Source organism: Gymnoscopelus microlampas (genome assembly GCF_963454915.1).
Source record: "Gymnoscopelus microlampas genome assembly, chromosome: 6".
In the NCBI taxonomy this organism is placed as follows: Eukaryota; Metazoa; Chordata; class Actinopteri; order Myctophiformes; family Myctophidae; genus Gymnoscopelus; species Gymnoscopelus microlampas.
This window is the reverse complement of record NC_139943.1, coordinates 18,619,855-18,641,265: the sequence shown is the minus strand read 5'-3', so window position 1 is coordinate 18,641,265 and position 21,411 is coordinate 18,619,855. Positions and strand designations below refer to the sequence as shown.

General features: G+C 41.6%; 2 protein-coding genes across 2 annotated transcripts; one reads left to right on the top strand and one right to left on the bottom strand.

Moving 5' to 3' along the window:
* Window positions 1-71: 71 nt before the first annotated feature.
* On the bottom strand, window positions 72-4,844 carry LOC311046886 (DDB1- and CUL4-associated factor 15-like; the record flags this gene model as incomplete). Its single annotated transcript, XM_084059466.1, has 3 exons — window positions 72-1,330; window positions 1,399-2,423; window positions 4,832-4,844. The coding sequence occupies 3 exons, from the start codon at window positions 4,842-4,844 to the stop codon at window positions 1,025-1,027; spliced, it is 1,344 nt and encodes a 447-aa protein (XP_083915592.1). The 3' UTR covers window positions 72-1,024.
* A 788-nt stretch (window positions 4,845-5,632) lies between these two features.
* Window positions 5,633-14,451, top strand: ppib (peptidylprolyl isomerase B (cyclophilin B)). Its single transcript, XM_084060776.1, has 5 exons — window positions 5,633-5,836; window positions 8,082-8,195; window positions 10,621-10,714; window positions 11,008-11,192; window positions 14,001-14,451. The coding sequence occupies exons 1-5, from the start codon at window positions 5,699-5,701 to the stop codon at window positions 14,121-14,123; spliced, it is 654 nt and encodes a 217-aa protein (XP_083916902.1). The 5' UTR covers window positions 5,633-5,698; the 3' UTR covers window positions 14,124-14,451.
* The last annotated feature ends 6,960 nt before the right edge of the window (window positions 14,452-21,411 follow it).

Below are 21,411 nucleotides of genomic sequence, written 5' to 3'. Positions count from 1 at the left end.
TGTACGTACTTATATAATCATTGAAATGGTTGTATGTAGTGTCACATGCTAATCTATAACCCCGGTTTAATACTCTTATTTATCTCATTCTCATGTCTAGGGGTCATCCGAATCGCAATGCAATTTAATTTATGTTCCATTCCTAACTTTCCCTACTCTGCATCCGGTTACACAAACACAAGAGCTTTGACATTCCCATATACAGATGTTAGGTGTCACTTTACAGAGTTCTCATGCTTTCCTGGCATGGCATCCTCCAACATAATCCTGAAAATGTCATATTTTTTAGCCATTATGGCTGTTCTAAAATACCTGTTTTGACCTTCTAGTAAATCTCGCTCCATTTGGGCTTTATGTTTTGATCAGTCAAGCACATTTCATCCCATTCATTTGAATTACAGTTCTGTTCCCCCTTTTTTGTTTTACTATCCAAATATGTATTAAGATCTTGTTACAATGCCCTTGAATCTTCAAATAATTCCTTCAACTTTTCTTCTGCACATCTTATAAAAAGCTGTTCTGTGTTAGATGGTTCCCTTAATGTTTCACCATTCTTTATTGTTCTGAAAATGTTTCACTTGTAGATATCATAGTGGTACTGGGTAAGTAAGTTAAATTCTTGAATTGTGTTGAAATGATTTTAGTATTTACATACACCATCCGCTTCTTAAGGTCAATATTAGTGCTGCAAACACAAGAGCTTTGACATTCCCATGTACAGATGTTAGGTGGCACTTTACCAACTCAATAAATTAAAAAAATTGGTAACTTTATATTGATTAAAATTCTTGGCAGATTCTAGACCATAGACCAACCGACCTCAGTTATTATACCTCAAAGGGGCAAACGCCAAAAGGTCACTTTTCTCTAGTACACAGAAGACAGTGTCACTCACACAAGAATAACTGCAAAAGTTTATTTAAAGGAAAAAAATCAGGCTGTGTGTATCTGTATTGAGTCCTCCTGTTATATGCAAATGTCAGTGTCACTCTTCAAAATACAATTGAGGTACATCGGTCACTGTCTACCGACATTCCTGCTTCCGGAGCTTTGTTATGCAGTGGATGTAGCTGTTCTCAGGAACTACTAGACACTTGGCACAGGACTTCCTGTGAGAACTCTTCCAATCATCTTCGAATTCTGTGAGGTCACCTGCCCCAATGGTGCAGCACAACCCAGTGTTGAGGTCCCAGCTGACCTGCAGGTTGGATTGGTAAGTGTTGGGCTCTTCTTCAGAGTCTGTCAAAAGCAGGCCAATGTCGATCATCACTTGGTTGGTCTCTGGACACACCTCAAGTATGACAGGGTCATAGTCATGATCATCATGGATCTGAGGTACCGCTCCTGATCACCTCATTGATAAGAGCTTCATAGTTCAGCGTCAACTACTCCACACACACACGGCCTGTTATGCGAACTTCTGACCAACCACAGATTCCTTCCTGATAGATCAGTGACATTGAACTGCACCTCCTTAAGATCCACTAAATCCGCAAAAGGCTCCACTGCCCCTGGCTGTGGGAGGCAGTAGTGCAGGTGTGTGTAGTTGACATAAGTGGGCTCACTGACTCTGAGACTTGCTTCTTGATGCGAGGATAAGGGCGAGGTTGGCGGGGAAGACGAGGAGGGTGACCTGGTGAATGTCTGTCTGCCATCGGGGGATCCCTGAGGTACCGTGGAAGTAAAAGGAGGAGGAGAGGATGAGGATTGACTTGATTCTGATCCTGATGATTCTGACTCTGCTGGAGGAGCTGCTCTTACAGAGTCAAAGATCTTCGATGACTGGCTATGCTCACCTGCTGGACAGAAAGAGATACCACAGGCTATCAGGGATCTTTGATTGTGCCTGAGGATGACCTGGTCCTTTTCCATGTGTAAGGCTGCTTGGAATTCGAGGCAGCTAGTGAGAATATAGCCATGCTCCAGACATCCCCCTCTACCCGAGTCTGTGCGTATGGTTGAGGTTACTGACGGGACAGGACAGCAGTGAGGGCAGGGTGTAGATGGAGGATTGGAAGCCACGTTGATGTAGAGGTCGATGACGAAATCTTCGCTAAAGGAGCCATAGATGACAATTTTGGAGTCGTCTTTGGGCCACTCACACACAGTAAGATACAGGTCTTCTTCGATTATCTCTTCGAAGCATTCAAAAAGCTGCACACGTTGCACAAGTTTGAGTTTGCTGTGCAGGTTAAACTCCCACCAGTACAGATGGTAGAGGTAGTAAAGACGAGCCCAGTGTTTGGTGTAGGAGAGAACGTATCGGCCACATTTGGTAAATCCAAGAAAAGTGTGTCCTGCTCTGTCCCCTTCAGTGACTATGTTCTGCAAGGGGACACGTACCAGAGGTGGTAGTTCCCTGAAAAGATGTTGAGAAAACCCTCCTGACAGCTTTCCACGTGTGAGAAGCTTGACGACATTGTCTTTTCACATTTTATGCATTTTTTGTTTGTTGTTGTCGCCGTGCTCTGATTTGGGGCTGGAGGCTGCCATCTTCGAAACATGTCATGTGGTCGTCCGGAAGGAGGAGGAGATTTTATCATCTGACGCCCCCCAGCAGCGTGAGCAGCAAATCAGAAGCAGTGTAGCTCTAGATCACAGTGGGTCGGGTTTATTGTTCATTTCCTACATTTTGTTACGGGGCCAGAGCTCAGCTCTGGACCTGTTTTGTTGCTGTCCACCAGTTTGAAAAACACTTAAACCCAGGATTTTTCAGCTATTTGCGTGAAACTGTATCATCTGTTTCATCTCCTTTTTCACAGTTCCTTGTCTGTTGGTCCAATGGCGTCTCCCTTAAATGAGTGCCTCACAATCTCAAGGTCGTCAGTTCAAGCCTCACTTGATGCAGACTTCATTTAAGTTGAATTGCAAACAACATGACTTTATCAATGAATACATGTGCAAATGGTAAAGATAACCTGAAATGCATATTTGAGAGTACGTTTTTCAACGTATGACATACTTCATTCTGAAAATAGCCGCTCTACAATCTCAAAACCTTTCAGATAGCAACGTGTTTCTGAGCTTGTAGATCGGCTGCTTTCACTGTTTTCGGTTGTGAGGAGACATACAATTTCTCTATTGGTAAATGGTTTGTGAACGAGTGATCTTAGTGTTGGCTTGGTTCATGACAGAAGGCAAGAGATTATGATCTTCAACAGACAACATCAGCCTGGACAAAACTATAGCACTATAGGTAGTGTTGCAGCCTATTAGTCCGAAGGTTTAGAGTTCGATTCCTGTTAATGGCAATAGGTTGAGATGTCCAATCAATCCATTCTGTTTTCATCTCTCTCTCTCATCAATCTATTCCGTTTCCATGTCTCTCTTCAATCTATTCCGTTTCCATGGCGCTCTCTCTCTCTCTCTCATCAATCTATTCCGTTTCCATGTCTCTCTCTCTCTCTCTCTCTCTCTCTCTCTCTCTCTCTCTCTCTCTCTCTCTCCAATCTATTCCGTTTCTATCTCTCTCTCTCTCCAGTTTCCATGTCTCTCTCTCTCTCTCTCTCTCTCTCTCTCTCCAATCTATTCCGTTTCTATCTCTCTCTCTCTCCAGTTTCCATGTGTCTTTCTCTCTCTCTCTCTCTCTCTCTCTCTCTCTCTCTCTCTCTCCAGTTTCCATGTCTGTCTGTCTCTCTCTCTCTCTCTCTCTCTCTCTCTCTCTCTCTCTCTCACTGGCCCCGTATTATCGCTGCTTGCAGCTATATTTTTTAATTACAAAACCCATCTAACCCATGACCATTTTGCTAGGATTGGATGGCTTAGGGTTGAGGACAGAGTACAGCAACTTGCTATGGGCCTGGTCTTCAAGATACACCACAACATTGGGATCCCCCTGTATTTGTCAAAATACTTCCAAAATGTTAATCAAGTCCATGATCATAACACCAGAGGCAGCTCCACAAACCATGTTCAACCCAGATTTGGCACAACAAAGGGAATGAACTCTTTCTCATGCTATTCATCTAAAATGTGGAATGCCCTACCAAAAGGAGTAAAGGAGTGTAAAACCCTACTCACTTTCAAAAATGCCCTAAAGATACACCTTCAGGAGGCTGCAATTCAAAAATGGCCCCTGTCCAAGTCCTAAGCTACCCCCCCCCCCCCCCCTCTCTCTCTTTCTTTTTTGTACATATTTTTCACCCTTCATACCAGTAACCTGTAAACTGATTGTATGACTTTCTGTATAGTAGTGTGTATATCTGTCTGTCTCTTATATGTCATCATGATTTGTGTGCGTGGGGATCTCATCTTAAACAAGCTACGTGCTTAACTGAGCTATCCAGTTTAGTAGACCTTGTATTGCGAATTTGTACTTCCATGTACTGTTATGTACTGTCATGTACTGTTCTCATGTCTTACTAAATAAAGTACATCAATCAATCAATCAATTATTATTTCAAAAGATTTATAAAAAATCCCCAAACATTTGTCATCATTTAAAAACAAATTCTAACGTTTTTCAAAAGAATACCATAAAACAAAAATCCATGAAGAGGTAAAGATAGATATAGAGGGGAAAATATACTTTGAAGAAATAGCAAATCTACAAGCTCACAACACGTCAGATTGCGACGTGTTGTGAGCTTGTAGATCTGTTATTTTCACTAGTTTGGGTCCTGGATGAGACAAATTTCTCTTTTGGGTCTCGAGCTAAAGTTTTGGAACAACTGCTCTAGATCCCATAGCTCCAACAGAAGGCCCTGGTCGTGCTGTGATTGGATACTTTGTTGTCAAACCAACTGTTGAAGCGTGGAGGGCCGGCAACCCTTATTTTTTAACTCTATGGAGGCAACATAGGGAAACCGTGTCCATATTTGTAATAAAATACATTCTGCGGACATATTGGTAATCTGATGTAATTTAAAATCCTGTTGTGGTCTAATCTGAGTTCCCAGAAGTTTTCGCCAGCTCTGGCGAGGAAGTTGTGGTCAAACAACCGCTATTCCATAATGTGCATATAACTCTAAATTGCGGGCAGATTATTTGTCTCCGTGGCAACTAACTACTTACTAGCCAATTATGCAGACGGGATATGGGATCAGTACCCTGCAGAATAAAGATTGCAAGGATTTATCAGTGATGTCATCGGCATACGGAAGTGCTTCGCGGCCCGTAATGGGCCCCCATGTATCAGTGACGTCACTGAAACGACCTTGGTATCTTCTTCCTAGTCTGTACCCCGGGACGCCTCCTCTTCAGGTTGCCATGTCTGCTTATTATAAGCGACTTTGGGCTTGTTTTTAGCTTGTAAATATTTGGGCTTGTTTCTAAAGTGTAGTTTCTTATTTGGGCTTGTTTACTAATGCTGTTTAAACCAGTGGTTCCAAAACATTTTCAAATCAAGGACCCCGCCAATTAATATGTATATTTGTCCACGGACCGGACCCCCATCTGAAAATATTTTGTGCCAGGGACCCCCGTAAGAGGTTTGTGTTGTTAATGTGTAAACAAAAATAGCAGATCTACAAGCATGTGACGCGTCGTGATCTTGTAGATCACAAAATGGGTTTAAAGCGCTCATGTACAGACCAATGTTGGTCGCTTCTTTTGGGCTTGTTTCCATAGACCTGGTTGCTTGTTTGTCTCGCAAAATCTGGCAACCCTGCTCCTCTTTCTTCCCCCATCATCATCATCATCGGCACATATAAACGTACAGAATAAACAGGCCCGTCGTCTCTCCCCCTTCCCTTGGTTAATGGTTCGGATCTGCGAGAGAAGGAGGATGAAGTTCCTGGTAGCTGTGACAGTGATCGTGGGCTCGGTGGTTTTCCTGCTGTTCCCGAGCGGCTCCGATGCCGACGAGAAGAAGAAGGGACCCAAAGTCACGGCCAAGGTAAGGAGCAAACCATCATTACATTACGATCACATCATCAGCATAGAGAGCCATCCATAGCCGCTAGCTTTAGCATTTTTCAACAGCCACGTCAGTGTCCAGCTGACTACAGCCCAGTGGTGTGTAAAGTAACTAAGTACATGTACTCAAGTACCTTAAGTGCAAATATGAGGTAGTTTTTTTTTACCTTCTTCAGCATTTACAACTTTCAATACTTTTACTTCTACTCCACTACATCTCCGAGGAAAATATTGTACTTTTACTCCACTACAATTATATGAAAACTTCAGTTACTAGTTACTTTGATTATTATTACAAAACACACCAACCACTTCAACCATGTATTTATTTTGGCCATTTGAAAATAGCAGATCTATAAGCTCACAAGTGAGCTTGTAGATCTGCTATTTTCAATAGATTTTTCATACATTTTGAACTTGTGAAATGGGAAATTATGCATAATGAGTACTTTTACCTTTGGGACTTTAGTATATTTTGATGCCGATACTTTTATACTTTTACTCGAGTACATCTTGAATATGGGACTTCTGCTTGTAACAGCGTGCATCTACATTGCAGTATTGATACTTTTACTTAAGTAAAAAAAAAATGCGAGTACTTATTCCATCACTGCTATAGCTAGTGGTTCAAACGAGGCTAAGCGAGCTAACAGCAGGGCCTGTGTGTGTGTTAGTGAGCTACAGTATCTAGCTATAATGTGTGCCAGGACAGGACCAAGCTAATTAACTAAATTAACAAATGCCTTCACAACACTACTGATGTTGACGTTAGTTATTTGCAGGCACCTGAAGTGTCATGCTGCGTTTACACTGGCAGCTACAAAGATGCAGGCTACCATTTTTTTCTCCAATGGAACCCAGCGACATGAAGATACAAAGATGCATTCGACGTTTGTAGCTGCTTACAAAAGCTTCAAAGCTACAAAAAAGTTGAGCTGGTTTCAACGTCAGCTACAAAGATACAAATATGCTTTGTAGCTTTGTGTCTTTTGTACTATCTGCCAGTGTGAACGCAGCCGTTCCAGCCGAGGGCTAGGTTTCGTGGCACTAGAATGACGGAAAAAAGCCACTTGCTCTCTCATTTTTTCCCCTCCTTTTTTGGGGGGGGGAGACTACATCTTTTGAAAACAACATTGCTTACTATTTAACAGTGTTCTGTAACACAAAAATATATTCATTTAGATTAGATAGCAGACTGGGATGCAGTGGTTGCTTGCTCCTATGCCTACAATGTTAATCCAGCCGCATACACTGTTTTTGTTGTTGCTGCAGTGTTTCATTTGAGTGTTCAGCCAGCTTCATGTCTGGAAGCTGCGGTTTTTATTAACTTTTAACACGTGTCTTTGGGAATGATCCCTGCATTGCAGACACCTTTTTTTCCCCAAATCTGCCTTATTGTTTTGGTTACAAGGGAATAATTCCCCCTATGTGTGCCTATTTTGGCCACGTTTACAATGCAGGAAGCTGCATCGTGCCCTGCGCCCATTGGTCCAGCATTTGACTAGCTGTTCCAAGTTATCCAATAGAGAGTGGCTACAGGGATGACGTCTTGTAGGCCTACAAATCCATGCTTCTCATTTGCAGATTTTTTTATTTTTTGCACGAGTGACATTTTTACATTATATTTGAATCACTTGAAATTAATATAAGTTTGAGAAAGCAGAGCTTCAAATGTTAGGTAATTGGCAGGTGTAATGTATGTCAATGAACAAAACATGAAACTGTCTTTCTTGGTGTCAAAAGAACAATACATGAAACTCATTTAGGTTTATATTAACCATAGACCTGATATTCTGCAATCATTGAAACCCATATGGTAATAAATGAACCATTGGAAACCTGAGGAGGAAATGCATTGCAAACTCTGTTTCATGTTTTAGCACTACAATGCTGGCTAAACTCATAGGACTTGATAGTACAATCCCTTGGATTAATCAATTGTATAGAGTGAGGTAGGGTTATACACAAACTATATGTAAATTGTAAAACTATACCAAATTAATTGCTCTGATTTTATTACTTAAACATAATTTAATATTTTTGCTTTTGAAAAATATGCAATGCACAAGACCACAGCCAACAACTTCAAGCCACATAGAGCATGGTAAAAAATAAGAAATTGTGTATAATGTCTTCTATCAGGAGCCATTTAGTTGAGGTTAAATGTAAAATGCAGAACTCCATATATTCTCATTTAAGGAAGAATTTACCATTTCTTATTTTAGGTTTATTTTGACATGAGGATTGGAGATGAAGAAGTTGGCAGAATCGTTATTGGACTTTTTGGAAAAACTGTTCCCAAAACAGTTGAGAACTTCGTCCAGTTGGCGACAGGGGAGGTAAGAAGCTAAAACCTTTCAAATCTATTGTCAAACTTGCATAACCCACCCCTTCAGTCAGTTGTTGCAACTGTTAGAATATCTGACCATGGCGTGATCGAAGTAAGTATGTAGCCTGAGGCTCTGAGTCTGAGCCATGTGGCACATAGGTCAGGAGCCTATCTCTTATTTCTGTAGTGTGAGGCAACTTGATGTACGAGTATACCACCTGGACATGAGGCTAGTATGTCGCAGGGACTTACCTCCAATCCAACAGTTGAGGCTGATGGCCAAGCAGGGGTACCATTTTTATAATCTTGCTATGACTCGGCCGCGGACGGCATTTTGGCGTGTAGTTGAAGCGCAAGGGTGCGGGTGGGGAGAGAGTCAGTGCACTGAAGTCAAGGCACAGACTACTGTGGTGTTGACGGACAACGGATGCACGCTTATGAGAAACAACAAAAACTAGAAAATGTGCTCCTCGGACCACAGGTCTCCGCCTGTACTGTTCCTGATTAATCCTGTCTTAACTCACTTCAAAAGATATAAATGATCTTTTGAAGTGACACACATATTTATAGGTCTCTATTTCATCATGCGTCTCGCTAAAGCACACCCTTTCAACATATTGTCACGTGAAGCTTGACCAATGTTCGCTTGGTGGACACACGGAAGGACGAGAACGAAAACATAGTCTCCTGGCGGAGACAATAAAACCTGACAAAACAGTTGCGTGCATTAGCGCAATATGAGGATAAAGGAAACATTCAGTCTAAATGTCCAGTTTGCTAATTCACAACTACTGTGCCAGATAATCATCAAGAGAGTAAAAAAAGAAAAAACGTTTCAGTCATTCAGTCCGACTTCACTGTAGCTTATAGTAGCCTTTTCATAAATTATATTTGTATTAGGCTGTCCTGAAAGTTTATAATATTTAGAGAAATTTAAAGTTTCAAATACAAAAGTAGTGGTAGTAGTTGCGAATTACAAAAAAATAATATACAGTGTTAAAAAATACACTGGTCAATCACTATGTACTGTAGTACATGGTGATGAATCAGTGGTTGAGTAATTAGCCTGGGTGGGTATACTATGTCAAGTTGGCTATTGAACAACCTAACCACTTGCCTGACTTAGACTGAGTATTTTGACTTTAATGCTTTATGTTAAACCTATGACTTTGTCTCATCGTGGGATTTGCGGCACTGTGTGACATTTTAGGGTCTTTGGTCTGTATAAAAGACAACATGGTAATACTGTGTCCAGTATTATTGGATGTAGTAGACTAGATATTATTTACAATTTAGTTTTTCAGATGCTCTTATCCAGTGTGACTTCCTGCAAGATCAGAGTAAATGTGATGAACCCAAGTCCACAAATGACAGGGTCAGGGCGCCAATGGCTTAGTGGTTATGGCGCATACCACATAAAGGCTCTAAATGCAGCTTGACAGTGGTCGTGGGTTCGATCCCCGAGCCTGACTTACTTTGCTGCGTGTCGCTCCACATCTCTCTCTCCCTGTTTCCTGTCGTTCTCAACGGCTCTATCCAATAAAGGTAGAAAGGCCCAAAGCATATCTTTAAAAAACGACAGGGTAAAATGGCCACATAAGTACAGTACAAAGAAAAACTAGTAGTAGTAGTTGAGCTATTGACATGAATTATTGACTATTAAATATACCTGGTCGAGTCATACGTACCAAAGACTATTAAAATGGTACTCAATGCCTCACTGCTTGGCACTCGGCAGCATCAAGTGTTGGATTGGGTTAAGTCCCTGCGACATACTGTAGTAGCATCATGTCCAGGGGGTGTACTTGTACATCAAGCTGCCTCACGCAACGGAAATGGGAGAAAGTTTCCTGTCCTGAACTATGGGCCACATGACTCGGGAACCGTTGCTTTCCAAGGCTACTTACTTTAATGGACAATTTCAGGAGAAATGGTGAAGTTCATTTGCCCCAATGCAAAGTTTACTTTCTGCTCTGAAAGACCATATACCAAGATTACACACATGTCTTATAGTATTTAACAAGTAATAACTTGGTAATCAGCAACCAGACCGCACAAAGCAGTTGGATTATGGTGTATGTGTCTTACACATTAGACATCTGACAAACTGAAATAATTTGAGACAAGACAACAGTATGTATGTACAGTATATTGGCATAATCACTTAAACCCTATTATATACTTAACCTGAGGCCCCAAGGGGTGTATAGGGCAGGCCCTGTCCTTTTCCCCTCTACATCAAATCAAGTAGTTGTAGATCTGCTATTTACGCCAAATGTTCACCCAGAATAAGGGTGCTAGGCCCTTGTTCATGTGGTTGAATAACCTACAGTATGTACTGATGAGCACAGTGATAAATAAATATCATCTGCTCATATTCAAATGTGTCTTAGATCTCAACAATTATCCCCCCCCCCCTTTCACTTGTTGAACAGAAAGGATTTGGCTACAAAAGCAGCAAATTCCACAGATGCATCAAAGACTTCATGATTCAAGCAGGAGACTTCACCAGAGGAGATGGAACTGGAGGTGACTTAACCTTTAACCTTAACGTTGTTAAATGTTGTGTGCCATGCAGTCAGCACAAAAAAGTAATCCACTTAACCACTTAAACCCTGTATACGTAGTTGACCAGAGTCCCCAAGGGCTCCAAACAAGGCCTCCACATTCTTTTCCTCTACACCAACTGTCTTTGCTGAAAATAGACAATCTATAAGCTCATAACCCATTGCAACACAATGTATTGTGAGCTTGTAGATCGACAATTTTCCTGTGGTTAAGCTGTGATGCTGTAATAGTTTAACTGGTCTTTCTCTGCCCAGGCAAGAGCATCTACGGCGACCGTTTCCCCGACGAGAACTTTAAGCTGAAGCATTACGGCCCTGGCTGGCTGAGCATGGCAAACGCTGGCAAAGACACCAATGGATCTCAGTTCTTCATCACTACTGTCCAGACACCCTGGCTCGATGGCAAACATGTTGTCTTTGGGAAAATCCTGGAGGGAATGGTGGGTATTCAGTAATGTGATCAACTGTATTGGACATTTTGTGTAAATGTGACTGTCAACAGCAGCAGTCCAGCAACAGTCCCCCCCCCCCCCCCCCCCCCAACACATTTTGGTATTTTGCACTTAGCAGACACTCTTATCCAGACAGACTATTGTCACTCAACACCCTCAGTTGACTGCCTAGTGAGCAAATGGTATCTCCCAGACACGAACCATGTAACATCAACTCAAACTCATCCCACTAACTACAAAATTCACCACACAAACCTGCATTTACACTTAAACATATGAACACGTTCTCCCTGGGAGCTTAAAACTGAGGCAGTGCGCCGCAAAAATGGCATCTTTTGTGTATCATATTTTTGTTGTTGCTCAAAATGTTATAATTCTGTGCATAATGATGCCTTTACACAGTGGTTCTCAAACTGTGAGTAGGGACCACCGGGGAGGTCTCCATTTTTTTTGGAGAGGTCCCCAGATGATTTGTTGAATGTGCAACATTGTTTTCTCACTCAACAGCAAACGAACCGACATACATTATAAGTGTGTACAGGGTATCTGCACATTTCTAAAGTGAGAACAAACTATTACACAAAACAAATGGCCAAACATTGACCAACTTAAGCAAAAATTGCGAAGAGCCAATCTACAAGCACAACAACGGGCGTTGTGAGCTTGTAGATCGGACGGCTGTTTTCACAATATGTATCTGTGGAACAAAATATAATGCCCCAACTCCACAAAACAAGCGCTTGTCATGGAGGGGGTCCCCAGTTCAAATAGATTTATTTTGGGGGGATCGCGGCCTGAAAAGTTTGAGAACCACCGACTTAACCCATTAAGGCCTGAGGTTTTATGAAAAAGTATATTTATATCAGTGGTGCTCAATCTTTTTCATGTCAAGACCCCCAAAATGATATAAATTTGGCCGCGGACACCCATCTCAAAATATTTTGTTCCAGGGACCCTCAGAAGCAAAGATTTGAGTTAATGTTTGCTTTAAAATATATATATATATGCAAAGATTTGCACACATTTTCACAATTTAGCGCGGCACAGCTCGTAGCGCGGCACCGAGTGCCGCGCTAAGAGCTTGTATATCTGCTATTTTTGAATAGCTAAAGTGTAAAATAATGCTTTTTAGCTCAAATGAAAAAGTGACACAGATGCGTTCCAGGTCTCAATGGGTTGACACTCACAGCTACAGTCAGTAGGTGACTTGGTACAATTTTCAGCCTTATTTATTTATCTGGGACAGTGCACATTAATCTCAGTTTTCATTGATTGCCATGGGAACCCCAGCCTAAGCTTGATTTGGCAAATTCTTTAGGTTCACTGGCCCTCATTTATCAACGCGGTGCAGCCCGAATAATGAGCGTACGGCGTGATCACCGCACCTTTCGGCATTTATCAATATATCCTGACGTGGGCTTCATCCTACTTTACGCTGAGATCTCACGTCTGGTCGAGACCAGTTGTTGACGTTGGCTGCGCCTGTTTATTCCATTCTAGACCTGCTGAGCAGCATTGTCTGACGGTCTGACAGGCGTCTGGACACATATATCCACTCCAAAATGTATATCTACACTAATAAATAATCCCTGTGAAAATATAACATTATAAATTAATTTAAACAAACTGCTTTAACAGTCATTCAGATACGATTGTAGATCTGGCTGCATTGAAAATAGCAAATCTACAAGCTCACAAGCCAGCATCGCGATGCGTTGTGAGCTTGTAGATCTGCTATTTTCAAAATAACGAGCGCTTTTGCGTCGGGAGTCGCGCGGTCGGGACAGTGAGGTGTACAAACTTACAGTAGCTTGTCCTATGGTATGGAGTTATGTCATAGAGTGAGTTATATAGGCTACAACCTGGCTGGGTTAAGGATATAAACCTGACGATCCTTATAATCCTTATCTCTTATAACGTGGGTGGCGGCACGGGATCACTGCAGTCTGCAGACCGCCCGAGTCTCATGGGGAATACATAACTGCTTTAGTGTAACTATCGAACGCGCACTGCTCGGTATGGGGTAAATAAATATACAAACGTATTCCATTCATGGCGATGTGATTGGTAGGCCTATCATAATATGTCATTCATGTAGGCTACAAGCCTACTGACTGACAAAGATTGCACCGTAACGGATTATGAAAGACGCAGTTGGGCGCATGTCTGTGTGTGAGAGAGCGAGAGAGAGAGGGGGGCGTGTGCATGTGTGCATGCGTGCCTGTGTGTGTGTGTGTGGGGTGTGTTTATGTGACTTGACAGGCAGCGAGGCGAGGCGAGCCGGCTAAGCTCTTTCTTTGGTCGTATTCTGGTTCTTCATGCCGTAAAATCGGGGTGTTTCGAGAATATTTAAGGGCGTGTTATTTAAATGACGCTCGTTTTCAGACGTCAGATTTATCAATGCTGGGACCAAATGTACGCTGGGATCAGCTGTGTAGGATGCGTTGATAAATGTGACTTCGACGTTGGTGTACGGCCGAATATATGGAAAAATATGCACCGGTTTATACGCTCCGTTGATAAATGAGGGCCACTATGTTGGAATCTCGGCATTGAGGGATATTTTGTTAGGGTCTCTGTGGAACTGAGAAAACACTGCACTAACCCGTGTCCCTAGTTCGATTCCCTGTTGGCACCTGGTGTTGCCGGTGTTGTATGTCCTACCGTCTCACTGTCCACTCTCCTGTTCTAATAAAGTACTGTATCAAATGACTACAATCTTAAAATAATAAATAGAGCTCCAGCTCACTGACTAAAATCTTTATTCCACCTTCCTGTTCATCCTCTTCCTCACAGGATGTGGTGAAGAAGATCGAGGGTACCAAGACTGACGGGCGGGACAAGCCTCTTAAAGACGTCGTCATCCATGACAGCGGGTTAATTGAGGTGGAGAAACCATTCGCTGTGGCCAAGGAGTAGGACGGCTCTCCTGGAGAGCGGAGGATCATGGGATACAGGACTGGGGATGGGGTGGGAGGGGGTCAGGGAAATTATGCAGGCAACTGTGTTGTCACTCCTACCCCTGCTGATTGGTGGTGTTGGAGGAGGAAACGGGAGGGGCTTGGGTCCATCTGGAGGCAGCGACTGCCAGTCTTACACGCCAGAACAAACAAGAGAACACAGCGAAACAATCATGGCAGTTCAGCTTCTACCAACGAGCATTCCATGTTGCACTGTAAACTGCTCTCTGCATATTTTGTAAAGAAAGAAATTAAATCTTGAATAAAGGATCCAACTTTTGTTAAAATGTGTTTTTGAGAGTAGTTATTCTGCCATTCTTATTATCTAGCTGTCCTGCCATGTACACTTATTGCTGTTTCAGCTCTTAACTGAATGTTTTGATTCCAATGTTCCTTAGAATGAGAATCATGACTGAGGTTAATTCAGTCATGCTGATTAATTTGAAGGTATGGCCAGTTATACTGATTGACTATTTTATATTCAGAAATTATACTGGACTCCAAAACCACATCGGTTAAATGCATTTTCAGGTTACAAAATAATGTAATTATTGTTGTTGCCCCGAAGGGCAACACATTATAGTACTTGTATGACTTCATTTATTCCATTATTATTCTCACAGCAACCCAAAAGTTTGCCGTGCAACTCCTCCCAGTGTTTGCATCGACCGGCTTTACCGGGAATCTTGTGCTTGAAGCAATCTGTTATAGTTTGATTTATAATTTATTATAATTTTGTTCCCATTGACTTGAATGGGTATTTATCTGTCTGAAACTAAGGGCTTCAGTTACCATACTTGGTAGAGCGGTTCACACAGTCCAGAGGCCTATACAGTAAAAAATAATTACAACAGTCAGGCCACTATAATATAGTGGCCTGACTGTTGTAATTATTTTTTTGTATATTATACTGTATGTGTGTGTGTGTGTATTTTCACTATTATGCCATTGAGTGAAATTGTAATAATAGGTCACAGTCATTCAGTGTGCAAAACCTTCTAGTTGCACTAAAGGAACTGAGCTGATATTATTGCATACATATGTACACTAGTAAACTGACATGACTTTAACAGGACTGTAGAGGTCTCCCTCACACCATGTTACTGTAGGGTTGTTCACAGGGTAACTGTACTACATCTACACACACACACACACACACACACACACACACACACACACACACACACACACACACACACACACAGTATACTACTATGCTTAGTACATTTTAGTATTAAATATAATTTAGCTCAATATATTTTCAGCAATGTTTTGACAAAGTTTAGGTTTGTATGTATGGAAATGTATGACAGGATTTCTTTTCTGTATGCTCCTTAAAGGTAGGGTAAGTGCTTTTCTTTGGTTAAAATAAGTGTTAAATAGCTCTATATTCTGATAGTACTCATTGCTATAGAGTCTTTGTTCAGTAAAAGGAGTCTCCTTGTCTCTCCAGCTCTTAATAAAACAGAAAATGCATTTTTGTTTCAGTTTCATTTCCAATTTTATCCAATCAGGATATAGATTAAACAAGTGAAATTGGAAGTGATGACACTAAGAAATGAGCAGACAAAATTGGAACTGGACCACTATAAAAATTAAGCTTAAAAATGGGTACTTTCTCCTGATTGGCTGAGATTTTGACACCTACCGGAAAAATAATTTGCTGTTTATTAAAGAGCTGGAGAGACGGGAGACTCCTGTTACTGAACAAACATTCTATAGCAATGATTACTATCAGAATATAGTGCTTTAACCTTTTAACAAAATACTTTTTGTTTTAACCAAAAAATATCACTTACCCTACCTTTTAACTATGAAATATTTTGCCTAATCTCTGTGGAGCACAGTATATTAATACGATATAACTAACACAACTGAGGTCGTTGTATTTGGTTTCCCTGCTCTGCTATTGAGAAATCTAGATCCTGTGGTCTGGTAGGACCACTACTGGTTGACAAGAGGCACTGCTTGGAAAGTCAAAAAGCAGTTTATGTCCCCTGACCAAGAACGCATACTCTATTAGCTCAGTGGTTAAAGATCAAATAAAATTCAGCACTTGTGCGAGCGACCTGGGTTTAAATGAATGTTACAACGTGCAGCTTTACTAGAACCTTATACAGTACTTAGTTGACCGGATTCCCAACGGATCTATACTAAAGTAGGCCCTCTCCTGTTTTCACTCTACAGTAGTCGAATATAGCTAATTTACAAGCTCACAATGTGTTATTATGAGCTTTTAGATCTGCTATTTTCTCTGAATGTTCGCCTGAGAATAGAGATGCTAGGGCTGAAATACTCAGAAGTACATTACTTGAGTATTTCCAATTTCCAATACTTTTACTTCTACTTCACTACATCTCAGAGGCAAATATTGTACTTTTACTCCACTACAATTGTTTGAAAACTTTAGTTACTTTGCAGATATACATTATTACATTATAAAACAAAACACACATCTACAAGCTCACAACGCGTCGCATTGCGACGCGTTTTGAGCTTGTAGATCTGCTATTTTCAAACATTTTTCAAACATTTCAGTACTTTTACTTTTGGTACTTTAAGTACATTTTGAAACCAATACTTTTGTACTTTTACTCAAGTACATTTTTAACACCAGACCTTTACTTTTAACAGAGTACCTCTACATTGCAGTATTGATACTTTTACTTAAGTAAAACATTTGACTACTTTTACCACCACTGTCTACAGTACACTATATTGTTTTCTCCAGGATGGCTGGGGAAGAGATTGCTTGTTTTTGTTAACTCAACATCCATAAATAACTTAACAAGGCAAATGCAGCGACATCGAGGCCTTGAGGCTCGTGAGGTGCACCTGAGTGTGACACTAGGTGCCATCAGCAATACATAAAAAAAAGTATTTGTAAAATCAGATTAACTTCATGAATCACCCTGAGGCTGATGCTCCAGAAATAATGGTTGTGCCATTTAGGAGTTTGCAGAGATCATGAGAAGAGCTGTTATTCCTAAACACAGCTGACCTCTGCTTCTCCAGTGTTGCTGGTTCTGGGATCTCATCCGCTCACTCGCTCTGACAGTCACTGAGATTAGTCTCAGTGACTGCGTCTCATACAAGCTCACAATGCGTTATGAGCTTTTAGATCTGCTATTTTTGCTGAATGTTCGCCCTAGAATAGAGATGCTAGGGTTCGAGTACATGGTTAAACGGGGGAACTGCACTTAGAGTGAGGAAATCATTGTTGGTCTTTGATTTGGACTTGCTTTAGTAAAGGTCTACCAGTTGGGTGGATTTTATTGCCTGACACAAATAAGATTGTGTGGGGCAAGTTGTAAATCAGAAAAAAAGTACTGTTTGCCACTAGGAGCTACCCAGGACAACCACCATCTTCTACTACTGGCCATCAACAGTACACTATATTGTTTTCACCAGGATGGCTGGGGAAGAGATTGCTTGTTTTTTGTTAACTCAACATCCATAAATAACTTAACAACAAGGCAAATGCAGGCCTTGAGGCTAGTGAGGTGCACCTCAGTGTGCCACCTAGGTAGCTGCAGCACATCAGCAATACATAAAAAGGTATTTGTAAGATCAAATTAACTTCATGAATCATCTGAGGCTGATGCTCCGGAAATATGGTTGTGCCATTTAGGACTTTGCGGAGATCATGAGAAGATTCCTAAACACAGCTGACCTCTGCTTCTCCAGTGTTGCTGGTTCTGGGATCTCATCCTCTCACTCGCTCTGACAGTCACTGAGATTAGTCTGGGTAAAAAAGTAATGTTGTTTCACACAGTTTAGTTGAAGTATACATAAGCACTTTCACCCAAGAAACTGCCATATGAGAGGTTGTTTATGTTTAGTTATCATTCAGTGAAATGTTGCAAGGCTGTGGATGTATATAACATAAAAGCCTCTTATTTACAGGTCACCTTACACTCAGCCGACAATGGAGGGCATGAGTGGCATGTGACCAGCATTGTTGGCTGGCTACTTAGCCTCGTTCCCAGCCTTACTCATCTGCGAAGAGAAAACCCTGGCCACGACCTGAGGCAGAGAGTGTCTATAGGGGCGGGACTTCCGCTGTATTTCCCCCGGAATCGATCTTTTTCGACCAATCACAACACTCGTTTCATTCACGGAGAATGTAAACAGATTTGTAAAGCGTTAATGTCAATTCCTTGGGCGGTGCCCAAGGATTCCGGTACTTCCGTTTAGACACTCAACCGGCTAGGTCTTGCCCAGCGTGCTGTCTACTGGGGCAGCGGATGGGGGTGACAAATTAGTGTTAACAGCAGTCCTGGGGTTACACCCCAAATATAATTCAACTGTATTCTGCTGGTGATATATTTTTGTATAACTTCTATTATTGTGGAGTGATTAATCAGTAGTGATAACAATTATGTCATAGCGTCTGTCTGTCATCGGGGCCCACTGCTCAAAAAATATATACAGTTAAACATCTTTTGTTGCTTTAATACATCAAAATAACTTTACCCTCAGTAAATTGGCTGAGCTGAAACAAACACGAGTACTTTAAAACCTGCCTTGTTAAACAATAATCCAGTCTGGAAAACTTCCACTGACCTGACACAGAAACACACATCACCAAATACACACACTGTGTTTTGCTTTGGACCTACACTCCGGCCCTTGTTTTGCCCATGGGCAGTCAGGCGTGGGGTGACTCACCAGAAGGCAAGTATGGAAAGAATTTCCCTGGAGTCGGCACAACTGCTGTCCATGGACTTGCTCAAATCCCCCTTTTTGTTCGCCTTGGTCTTGTTTGTGGCGATCAGGGATTGTCTGGTGAAACTGTTATTCTACATAGTGGAAAGGCAGTGACTGCCCGGACATATCTGGCATAGCTTCCTGTAAAGTTGGCTTTGTCAGCGGAGATGACAAGAATCACAACACGTAGCTAGCTAGCGAACTTGCTCGGAAAGTGCAGCGGTCACACCATTGACTGTAATAGGGGTCAAACCGCAGGACAGCGTCATGTACGACTTTACAACTCTGTAAAGGCGTAATGACCTGTACTAAAGGTCACAGGTCATGAATGGAGTTTGGCTCAATTAAAAAAGAGGCAAAAATTATTACCCCTAAGTACGTTTGGCGGGAAATGAGGTTAATGTTTTATGATCTGTACTCTTACGTTTACAGTTGTTTGGCTCAGCAGGACAGTCCCAGAAAGATTTGTTTGGTTGTTTTAAAATTTAACAGACTTTTGCTTTGTTTGAATGCATGAAAGGTCACAAGAATGATAGATTATAAATGTGACTATAGTCTTCAGGCCTTCTGGTTCATTAGCATGAATGCCAGCTCGGTATCATCAGTAATATGAGTTTAGTCTGAGACAACAGGCCTTCTGGATGTCCCATTTAAGTGAAAACGATGTTAAAGTCTCGTGACATTTGAAATGTCTCACACCTGTGTCTTTAGCTGATATGAAATTGATCCCTATTCAACAAAACAATGTCCCTCATCGTATCATGTAGTAGCTCATGAAATTAAGAATAACTATAAAAACTGTTTGAGAGGGGTTGTGTTTGACTTTAAGAGGAAGGCTGAGAGACAACAAGGGGCTGGTGACATTCTGAGAAACAGTTTTCTTAGGAAGTCTTATAAGGGAGGATATTTTGAGATCCATGATCTCAAAACATCAAACACATCAAAAGGATATTTCTTTTGTGAACCTGTGGTCACAAAAATGTGTGAATCAGAAATTCAGGTGCCAACATTTAAGCTTTTAGCCAATGCTTTTATTTACAACAACTTAACCGAAAACCGTAACCGAAAGAACAGAAAATGAAGAAATAAGATGACAAGAGCTAAACAGAGGGGTCAGAAGGAATTAGCTTTTTAAGTAATCTTTTCAACCAATTAAAACCACTGAAATATCTCCAAATAAAACAAAGACCATAAATCAAAAAGGGGCTCAATTCCAAAGGAACGGCAGAAGCAAAACAAGTTCATCAAGATAAGGAAAGACAAACAATCCAGTCTATTTTTTCATTGTCTTATCCGAGTCAGAGGGGAAGCGCTTCAACGAGAGACAAACACAAACATGCTGTGCCGGGCAACAGCGTGGGAAAGGTCAGTGTGGGAACCACGTCTTGTTTTTTGTCAATGAGTTTGGACAGGCTGGGTTCCCGCTACAGTACAACAAGGCCTTTAGGTTCCCACCCAAACCCAGTCTGGCCCAGCAAGCCTCGTCTAGCATAGTGGGCCCTGGCGGTAGTGTAACATCCATTTTTCCATTGTTCTCCAGTTTCCTCCTGGGTTTCTCCTTTCTTTCCTTTCGTCTTTGCCGTTTTCAGGGTTTTGTCATGTTGTCCTCCTCCTGGAAGGAGGTTTCAGAGTTAACATGTTCTCAGCCGCCAGTTCCCACGATCCTCTGCCCTTCCTGCAGCGCTCTGGACAGGAAGACAGAGCAAGGCCAGGCAGAGAGAGAACAGGCTAATTTCGGCAAGTTCTGCCTGGGCCATTGTAGTCCATGGGAATTACTCTGACTGTATGGTTGTCTTCTCTGGACCTCAGTGTTGGTGAATGCGTGCATGTGTGAGAGAAAGATAGCGACAGAGTGATGTGTTGTACCATGCCATATGTTTCAATATGTACATATGTAGTGGATCCTGGCCAAGAAATACAGCAAGAAAGAATCCTTATGCACACACACTGTGTACACAGCACCTTGCACTAAAGGCTTAATGGTCCTTCTGTGACCTGTCTCCTCCAGAAATTTCACCTGTTCTGTCTGTTTAATGGAGAGAACAGATGCTCTAGTTCAAAAGCATTGTTGCAGTCCTGTGTTGGGAGTCAACCCCAAATACAGCTAGATTTCATTCTTTCAAATGCAAACACCAGGCAGAATTGAAAATGAGCAGCAGCCCGGGTCCTCAGTCCCCACTGAGAACGTCAATGCAATTTAAAACCATTTCCAAACATGCATGAAAATCTTGGATGACTTTAGGGCAACATGCTGTACAGTATGTACTGAAGTGGTATGTAATGCCATGTGGGCAGTCAAAAATGTATGTCTGTACAAGAAGTGCCAAGATGACAGCTGTACTTCACCAGTTAGGAGATTAAAAAAAACAAACAGCTATGCCATAGCTTACAGTTGGTTCATTATTAGATATGACTTTAGACTTTTGGTAGCATCAGTGGTTTGTTCTCAAAGTGTTATTGGTGTGATTCTCTTTTAGCTTAGGCAAGGTTAGGCACAGTTAGTAGGATACCACACATTTTAGGCCTTGGAACTGGGT